We start from the raw sequence: 10787 nt of genomic DNA, 5'->3' as shown, positions 1-10787 counted from the left end.
CTTAATTCTCTTCCATTTAATTAAGTCAACAACTGAGAGTTCCTTTCCTTCTTCCTTAAAATAACAAAAACAATACTCTCATCTTTTATTAGCAATGGCCTCAGCAGCAGTAGCCAACTATGAAGAAGAGATTGTTCGCCCAGTCGCCGACTTCTCCCCTAGTTTGTGGGGTGATCAGTTCCTTTCATTCTCCATTGACAATCAGGTTTGTTCTTGTAAGCAAGGTTAATTTTATTGAACAACATTAGTTTTTCTAATTTCATTTTTTAAAATACATTATAAATAGGTTGCTGAAAAGTATGCTCAAGAGATTGAAGCATTGAAGGAACAGACAAGGAGTATGTTGTTAGCAACAGGAAGAAAATTGGCTGACACATTGAATTTGATAGACACTATTGAACGCCTTGGCATATCCTACCACTTTGAGAAAGAAATTGATGATATTTTGGATCAGATTTACAACCAAAACTCAAACTGCAACGATTTGTGCACTTCTGCACTTCAATTTCGATTGCTCAGGCAACATGGTTTCAACATCTCTCCTGGTAAGTTCATCATGAAACACACCTTTAATATTGTTGTTAAAATTATTATCCATTTATTGAAAGAAGGTTAACTAATCTTGAGCTTTCTATCTTGAAATACCAGAAATTTTCAGCAAATTCCAAGACGAAAATGGCAATTTCAAGGAATCTCTTGCTAGTGATGTCTTAGGATTATTGAACTTGTATGAAGCTTCACATGTAAGGACTCATGCTGACGATATCTTAGAAGACGCACTTGCTTTCTCCACTATCCATCTTGAATCTGCAGCTCCACATTTGAATTCTCCACTTAGGGAGCAAGTGACACGTGCCCTTGAGCAATGTTTGCACAAGGGCGTTCCTAGAGTTGAGACTCGATTCTTCATCTCATCAATCTACGAGAAGGAGGAATCAAAGAATGACATGTTACTTCGATTTTCCAAATTGGATTTCAACTTGCTCCAAATGTTGCACAAACAAGAACTTGCTGAAGTATCAAGGTGCGATATATAAAAACAATGGATCCTTTTTGATTGATCATATCTCAAGTACTGATGTTAATTTGTTATGATGTAGGTGGTGGAAAGATTTGGATTTCGTAACAACACTTCCATATGCTAGAGATCGAGTAGTTGAATGCTACTTTTGGGCATTAGGAGTTTATTTTGAGCCTCAATACTCTCAAGCTCGCGTCATACTCGTTAAGACCATATCAATGATTTCGATTGTCGACGACACTTTTGATGCTTATGGTACAGTTAAAGAACTTGAGACATACACAGATGCCATACGAAGGTATGAACTTCATCAATTCGCTTATTGAGATATTTCTTGATATAAACGTCGTCGTGAAAACATTAAGATGAACATCTACTCATTATATTTGTGGTCTTTCAAAATGCATGAGTTCGTCTTAATTTTGTCATCCTGCAGATGGGATATCAACGAAATTGATCGGCTTCCTGATTACATGAAAATCAGTTACAAAGCTATTCTAGATCTTTACAAAGATTATGAAAAGGAATTGTCTAGTGCTGGAAAATCTCATATTGTCAGCCACGCAATAGAAAGAGTATGCTTGATCAACTTAACTATCGAAATATGTTTTTTCCTTATTCCATTTCTCACTTTATTTTACCTTGTATACGTCTTTTAGTGATCATAAACTTGATACAGTTAATCAAAAATTTCTAACATTTGAACATGTATGTTTTGTATTCACAGATGAAAGAAGTAGTAAGAAATTATAATGTCGAGTCAACATGGTTTATTGAAGGATATATGCCACCTGTTTCTGAATACCTAAGCAATGCACTAGCAACTACTACATATTACTACCTTGCGACAACATCATATTTGGGTATGAAGTCTGCTACGGAGCAGGATTTTGAGTGGTTGTCAAAGAACCCTAAAATTCTTGAAGCTAGTGTGATTATATGCCGAGTTATTGATGACACAGCAACATACGAGGTATGAGTTATATCTCACGATAGTATATCGATACTTATATGAGATTTAGACAAACAAAATGTTTGTGACGACAATTGAGGCAATATAAAAGCTAACCCCTAATCTATCTGCCTTTCAGGTTGAGAAAAGTAGGGGACAAATTGCAACAGGAATTGAGTGCTGCATGAGAGATTATGGCATATCAACAAAAGAGGCAATGGCTAAATTTCAAGGAATGGCTGAAGCAGCATGGAAGGATCTTAATGAAGGATTTCTTAGGCCCACCCCTGTATCTACGGAGATTTTATGTCGTATTCTAAATCTTGCTCGTATTGTTGAGGTTACATATATACACAATTTAGATGGATACACTCATCCGGAAAAGGTCTTAAAACCTCACATTAATGCCCTACTTGTGGACTCCATCGAAATTTGAGCTGCCATTTGTTGCTCACCTTAAGGTTCATTCTTCTATGTTGAGAAAGTAGTTACATATTTGTTTCATTTTAACTCAATTGTATATTAAGCTGTTAGGGAGTTACGGTTGGCAGTACACTTCCTAATTAGGACCTCCTTAAGATCCTTGTACGAAATAATCTACAAGTATTATGAATCCACTTGCATTGTTGAGAAATCTTTTTATATAACAATAGATTCTTATAAATAGATTCTCTTGGAAACTATTTTTCAGTGTATGAAAAAATTTGAGCCTTTTTCTCGTTCTTGCTTTAGTAAGAATTGTTTCGCTAATCATAATAAATTATACATGATTAAGTTATTTTAATAATGATCGGGTTTAATCAAGAGATGATGATAGAAAGTTGAATCATAAGATCACTCGATATTAAGTTTCAATTCTGACAATCTCAAACAATATCATTTTTTACATATTATAATTAAAATTTATATTATAATATACATGTGGAAAAATGACATATATAAGATAGAAAGTTAATAAAAATTAGTTATATTTTTATGAATGTAAGTTAATTTTTCTATGCTTAGAAATTAAACTTAATGCTTTTCAATCATAAGAAAGATTAAGAGGGACTATTTCTACCCAATTATTATTATTTTTATTATTTTTCAACACACATAAAATAATACAACTAAAATAGCATAGGAAATCACACAAACAGTCTCTTCACTACCCCATATTTAAACTCTTGCTCGTTCTCGAGCAACTTAAAATTAAGCACATGGCAAGTAACCCAATTCCAAAACAAACTCAAGCATCATAGCAATGACAATGGTTTGTATCAACGCTTAGAATCCAACATAAGGGCTATTGACATCTTTCCTCATTTTTAGACCAGTGCCAAGACTATTTAAAATATTTATGTGACTCTTCTAATGACTCCTCTACGTTCCATTCTATAACTTGCTTCTTGTGCCAACTCAAAAACCAAGAACTTCTCCAATCCTTTGCAAATCATGTGCACTCACCACCAAACTACAGGGAGAAATAGTCCACAGACTTAAATATATATAAGTTCAAGTATAATCTAAGGACTCAAATATTGAAAAACTTCACTAGCTCTCACAATAAAACTCGTATGCCTCACAAGTCCGTACCATAGTCTTGCCCATAGTATAAAACTTGACTAATTTAAGCTTGAAAAATTTAGGATCAAGTAGGACTTTGTAGGTTGTAATGTAGGCTAAAGAACAAGTAGGATATATATAGAGAAAAACAGTGACTAACCCTCCTAAGCACTTTAGTATATCACACTTCACTTTTAAGCACATTTTCTTGTCATGACCAATTCAAAATCTTGCTATGAACTATACACAATTAAGCCATTCCTCATTAAGCACATCAAAATATAGATACACACTAGCCCAAATAAAGATATGGGAGGTGTCATTCATTTTTTATTTTTTATTTTTTTCTTTCTTTTTCACTCTCCTTAATTTGGTATTTGTGGCGAGTACATCTCTTAAATAGAAGTGCACCTTTTCGTCCTTTCTATGGTTCCACTAAAAAGCTACCAAATATATTTCTTTACTCTTTCAGCGACTTAAGTGCTTTCGGAAGTAAAAGGTAAACAAGATAAAATTTAGAACAAAATAGAGGTTGGCTTGTAATGTTAGTGCCAAAGAAAAAGGTCTATAGGCTCAAAAGGACTTACTACGGATAATGTTATCACTGGTAGGCAAATAGGCTCAAGGGTCAATAAAAGAAATGCCAATATCATTTCCTCAACTCACAAGACTTAATCTTTTTGCTTCGACTCACACACGGGGAAAGTTCTAGAATAACAAAGGATGATACAGAGTACAACCAAAATCTCACCTCACACAATGCACATGATTTACTTAGGACAGCTCAGACCCGACTCTCAAGTTAAAGCAACTAGCACAGTCATTATATAATACAAACACTAGAAAGTAACAATAGGAGTCAATAAACGAGTCCAAGCGTCAAAAGAAAGTTACACATATTCTCGAGGCGTATAGTCGCAATAATCAAGAAGAAGATACGCATCACAAATGCTCCACCTCTAAGCCCCAACATAAAACATGTCAAAAGGCATAGATACTCAAGTTCTCCCCATTCCATTATCTGTTAATTTTTTTTTTTTTTTTGTATTTTTCTTTAGACTTTAGGGAAAAGTGTCTACGAAGAAAACTGTCTAGGAAGTCAATCGTAGGGAAAAGTCCAAAACCTTTTAAAAATTCTACCTACAAAACAAAAACTACTACGCAGTTCAAAGAGTCATCCCTTGGAAAAGAACCGTGGCCATAAGAAACACTAAGAGGGATTATTTCTAGCTAATTATTATTTTGATATTTATTTTTATTATTTTCAACACACATAAAATAATACAACTAAAATAGCATAGAAAATCACACAAACAGTCTCTTCACCCCAAAAATACAAGAGGGTAAAAGAAACTCCCTAGTAGGCCAAAGGCCGAAGCATTAGCAGCTCAGTGGGTACTCAAACTTCTCCTAGACATGACCGTTGTGCGAGTACCCCACACTTAGTTCTAACCATCTAGCTTGTTGTGGCATCCTTCCAATAGCTTTTGCTTCCCATGCTCCAAAAAAAGCGACACTACAAAAAAAATACAAATAAAAAGACTAAAAATAAAAGAAAGCGGTAAAGTTGGATTGCCTCCCAACAAGGGCCTGATTTAACGTCGTGGCACGATGTGAACCACCTTTTGCCTTCACCTCGAGCTTATAAATTTGACCCCTAATTTGGCTTCAAGTATGCATTTATTCACCAGGGGTGGTGGAATAAATCTTGTTGGCCCAAATAACCACTGTACTATTCTACATTTCTTTGCCTTTAGATGAAGTACATAATCCTGTCTTTCTCTCATGAAAAGTTCTAGAATGTACGGTTCGGATAACTCTATTTTCATATCATCATCGAAACCTATTGTGAAAAAATACTTGGAGTGAGGACCAATGTGCATTCCAGGACTTTCAACATCCTCAATATCAATCACACTAGAATTAACAAAAATTTTATCTTTACTATCCTTGGCTGACTCAAGTATCACGTCTTCAACATCGGCATCCTCAAGTTCTAGTTTGCTAGGTTGTTGGTATTCTACTCTAACCTCCTCCACCAGAGTGTCAACTACTGACTCTAATTCATATTGTTTTCGGCTTCTATCCACAATATTGACTTTTGGAACATTCAAAGCTTCTACCATTCGACTCACTTGAGCCTTCAAGTTGTGAATAGTTGCCTCTTGCCTTTGTATCCATAATTAAGCGTCATTATTTTGTTCCACAAGGCACCTTAGCATATCCTTGATCTCTTTTAGGTCAGCATCTCCAGGTTCCTTGTTCCTATTAACCTCACAAGTAAAAGTAAAACCATCATAATAAGGGATGAGGGAGGATAATAAATATAATACAACCATAAAAGTGACCATCTTGACTACCAAACATATCACATACATTCCACACATAATATTGAGTTGGCGCCCCTAACTCACTCTCTAAAATATTTTGATAATTTTTGCCATGTTTGGTTTCCTCCACAATATGCACAAGAAGGATCAAAAGTAGAATTACTAATATCAAACCTCCCATAATTCCCAAGATTCCATGTCTCTCATATAAAAATTTAAAAAAATACAAATAAAACAAACTAAAAGTTCAAACTTGACACCAAGCAATATTTACAGCAACAGCTACACCACTAATTCCCCGTCAACAACGCCAAAATTTGATCACGCCCAACTCTAGTCCTAAAAAGGATAAGCGATCGCTGCAAATATAATTAGGTCTAAGAGTCCGGAGTTGAATCCCATAGAGAACTAAGGTTTAGCTACAACTGTTTATTATCACCAAGAATACAAGCTCGAACAATTCCTAAGTTATTGATGTTTTATACTTCAATACCACACAAGAGGGAGGGGGAAGGTGACCAATTCTTCGCTTAAACTGATTATGGAAGGACCTGGTTCTTTTAACAGTTCCTTAACCTACTATTGCAAAAATAGTAAATGTGGAAAGTAAAGAACACAAGTATTTTATGTGGAAAACACCTGGCTCAAAAGTTGAAAAATCCACGACCTACTTTCCAGTTGGATTTTCCCAAACTCTCCACTAAAATCACTGAGCCAAAAACTGCATTAAAAAAAACTCTTTTGTAAACCTCGGATTAACTCTAATCCCGTTGTAGCACACAACCAATAACTGTTGCGACAACTTCAAGTTAACTCTAACTTGAATACTCTAAGTACCTATTACAATTGCCTCTAGATAAAGCTGAAAGATACAATATAAAACCATCTACTACAATAGAACTAGAATAAAAGACAGACACTTGGAGTTGGTTCTTCTATTTGGTTCAAGTAGCTTCAGGTTTGCACACTTGAATCACACACGAACTGCTTGCAAAATTGCCTTGCTATTTTGCTCTCAATGCACGTTTAAATTCTGCTTATGTACGTTACCTGTAAAAGAGAACAACACGGATATTTATAGAGTTAGTAAATAGAGATTGACAAGAATTCTGATGCTACTCTCCCTTGGTGGAAGAGTTCTAGTTGATCTTAACTTCTAACTACTTCCCTTTCTTAACCCGTGTTCTCTTTGAGTAAGGAGTCCTTCTCCTTATCTAATATGCAACCTCTACGATTAGGATCAGGAGATATCACTTCTGTCAAGTTAGGTTTATCTCCTTCATGTGCATCCCACATGCTTAAGTCTATCCGTATTTGTGCTCCACTGCGATGGACTTGGTTCGCCTCCTCGGGTGTTTTCTTACCCTAAAGTAGTGTCCCCTTTAAAAGTACATTTTATGATGTATTTATATCAATTAGGGTTGATGTGGGGTGTCCTTGATATCTCATAATTCGAAAAGGATACTCTGAGTCGCGTGCTAGAGTTGGTGCAACGTGCGACTTCTAGCACGCTCCCAGCTAAAATGTGTAGTTTGACTAACTTATAAGCTTAGCCAAACACCCTCTCATTCAATTTATTACGGCTTTCATACCCAAATTATCTAATTCTACTTTTAAATTGCCATTTAACCAAATTACAAACTGGAGAATCGGCGAAGGGTAACAACATCTAAGTTTTACTCGTTAATTAACTCAGAACTCTAACGAGAAGTATCACAAATTTCCAATATTGTTCTCAAGTAAATGTTTTTAGACGATTCTTGAAAAGCAAAACAAGATATTTAATATAATTCGAATAGACGTGGTACTCTGTAAAATTTATACTTAACAGATTTAAAGGAAACTTAATTCTTCGTTTTTTAGAAAGAAAATATATATTTTTTTATTTTTATTCTGTTGTATAAGTAAGTTGTTAGGGGGCTGCTTTTGTGTGTTGTGCAGTGCATTTCCCTAACTAGGATCTCCTTTAGATCCTTGTAATCACAATATTTTGTATCGATGAGAATCAAATTCTTTTGTAGTCGTCAACCATTTGTCCTTATATACTAATTTTATGTTTTCATCCATTTGTCCTTATATACTAATTTTATGTTTTCATTCTTGACCTTAATCTGAAAATCTACTTCAGTCTTGTCTGTTTACAAGAAAAATTTAAGAACTAATCACTAGATACCTGTGTATTGATAGAGAGTTGTATATGACATCTAGGATGCAATAATAACTCTAAATAATATTTTCTCTGTTCCAATTATATGATAATCTTCATGCTTGTTCTAAGCTCGAAGTACCATTTGTACAAATAAGAATTCCCTGCTTTACATGATTTCTTCTTCATGTAGATAGACATAGGATTTATGAGGCAATTACTTAGAAGTACGCTTTGTGCTACAATCGTCCTATCTGATAGAAAAGGATCCATGATCCTGAGCCGATCTTAAAACCTGGGCTCCCAGTCAGAAAGCAGTTAGCCTTCCTCTACAAAGAACGGAAGTGTGGATGAGTACACATCAAATATAGGATTGTTGTTGTACACGATCGATCTCTATTTTAGTAGTCCTAGTTATCCACTCCAGTATGTGGTAGAGTGTTCGTCCTACCCCTTCGCTTTCATTAGCACGTTCTAAATGTTTGACACCATTTTATTGTTATATACAATTTTCATAACTTTCAAGAATTCAAGTTCATTAAACTATTCAAATTAAAGTTTAAAACTTTGGTATGTTTTTCCTATCACACTCACTTTCAAACCATTATTTTCATAAATACTTCCGTCACTTATATGTATGTATAAGTCAATTTAGCACCTAGGTGTATGGCTGTGACGACCCGGCAGTCGTCTCATGAGTTATCGCTCCGTTTTCCTCATTTCTGCTTTTATTATGCTTCATTATCCGTGCTTTGTGTGGTCAAGTTGATTGGTTTGCGTTTGGTATGGTTTTGGTAAGAAATAAGACATTTAGTCTCTTTTAAGAAGGCTTAAGTTGGAAAAGTCAACCGGATATTGACTTATGAGTTAGAGGGCTCGGATGTGAGTTCTGATGGTTCGGTTAGCTTTGGGAGGTGATTTGTGACTTAGGAGCGCGATCAGAATGGGTTTTGGAGTTGTAGAAAAGATTTAGGCTTGAATTGGCGGAATTGATATTTTGCCAATTTCTGGTTGATAGACGAGATTTTGATATAAGGGTCGGAATGGAATTTTGAGAGTTGCAGTAGCTTCTTTGTGTCATTTGGGATGCGTGTGCAAAATTTCAGGTCATTCAGACGAGATTTGGTAGACTTTTTGAGCGAAAGTATAATTTAAGAGTTCTTGAAGTTCTTAGGCTTGAATCCTATGTTAAATTGGTGATTTGATGTTGTTGTAAGCATTCTGAAGTATTGAACAAGGTTGAACGATGTCATGGGATGTGTTGGTACAATTAGTTTGAAGTTTCGGGGATCTCGGGCAGGTTCCGGGATGTTTTAGGCCGAAAATCATAGTTGTTGAAGGACCAGGAGGGTTGCAGGCCGCGGAAACCACCCGCGCGGTCCACACAAAAAGAAGTGCGGCCGCGGTATGTGCTGTGTGGACCGCACAAAAAGAAGTGCGGCCACAGTAGGTGTCATGCAGACCGCACAAAATAGTGTGCGGCCGCGATGGGGAACGATTCGCTGGTCCTACTTCGGAAGCTCATATCTTTTGATCTACAAGAAATTTTGAGATGATTCAAAAACAAAATGCGAGGTTTTGGGTTTTATTTAATATTTTGACCTAGAGAGCTCAAACTTTGGCGATTTTTCGAAGGTTTTTCAAAAAATTCATCAGGATAAGTGATTTTAACTCAGATTTGGCTAGAATACATGAATCTATCACTGAATTCTATCATTTAATTCGTGATTTGGGATGGAATTTAGGAAGAAAATTGTGAAACCTTTCAAAAATGTAAAATGATGATTTGAAGGACCAAATGGTATCGGAATTGGATAATTTTGGTATGGTTAGACTCGTGAGGATATGAGGATTCTAAAAATGTAAATTTTACCCGATTCCGAGACGTGGGCCCGAGGTTCGGGTTTTGGTGATTTCGGGAATCGTGCCTTTTGTTGATTGTTTTCACTTGGGCTTTGTTCCCTTAGAATATTGTGACGTATTCGTTCTGATTTTGGATAGATTCGACGCTCGTGGAGGCCGATTTGAGGGGCAAAGGCGTCGCGAGCTAGAGATTTAGCCGGTTCGTGGTGAGTAATGATTGTAAATGATGTCCTGAGGGTTTGAAACCCCGGTTTGCACATCGTAGTGCTATATTGAGGCAAGATACGCGCTGGATGATGAGTGTGGGGTTTTTTACTACTGGGGATTGTGACTTGGTCCGTCCTGATTGATGATTTTACCGCCTATTTGACTGAAATTCATTTGTTATCATCATGATTTGGGCTGATTTCCATATTTGGGCTTCATGCCAACTATTTGAACCCTTCGGGGATTTTTATCACTATTTTCTCACTGCTTGACTTGTTATTTGAACTCAGTCCTGTTGATATCTACTGTTTTACAAACTCAGCCACTTTTACTCAGATTTAAAACTTAAATGATATTTCTACATCATGTTTTGGGCTGAGAACTACTGTTTTACTAATGCCCAAGGGGCTTGTGATGATTTTTGGACTGAGTGAGGCCGAGGGACATATGTGAGGATATGCTGAGTGATATGAGGTCGAGGGCCTGAGATATTTTATATGCCACGAGATGGCTTGAGTGATATGAGGTCGAGTGCCGAGTGATGATGCCATAAGGTGGCTTGGTATAGCGCTTGGGCCATAAGGGGTCCCTCCGGAGTCTGCACACCCACAGTGAGCGCAGGTACCCATTATGATCTGAGAGTGAGCCCGAGGGGCTGATACTGTTCTGAGTGATTGATACTGTGCTCGAGGGGCGGATTTCTACTTGATATTTACCTGTTAA

General features: G+C 36.3%; 1 protein-coding gene across 1 annotated transcript; it reads left to right on the top strand.

Moving 5' to 3' along the window:
- On the top strand, positions 1-2607 carry LOC138868201 (5-epi-aristolochene synthase 3-like). The gene is made up of 7 exons (XM_070145619.1): positions 1-205; positions 287-545; positions 649-1024; positions 1101-1319; positions 1458-1596; positions 1749-1994; positions 2113-2607. Exons 1-7 carry the CDS (start codon positions 95-97, stop codon positions 2407-2409), a joined length of 1647 nt encoding a protein of 548 aa, XP_070001720.1. The 5' UTR covers positions 1-94; the 3' UTR covers positions 2410-2607.
- Positions 2608-10787: the final 8180 nt, after the last annotated feature.

This window comes from Nicotiana sylvestris, chromosome 5, assembly GCF_000393655.2.
Source record: "Nicotiana sylvestris chromosome 5, ASM39365v2, whole genome shotgun sequence".
NCBI lineage: Eukaryota > Viridiplantae > Streptophyta > Magnoliopsida > Solanales > Solanaceae > Nicotiana > Nicotiana sylvestris.
This window is presented reverse-complemented; position numbering and strand designations above follow the sequence as displayed.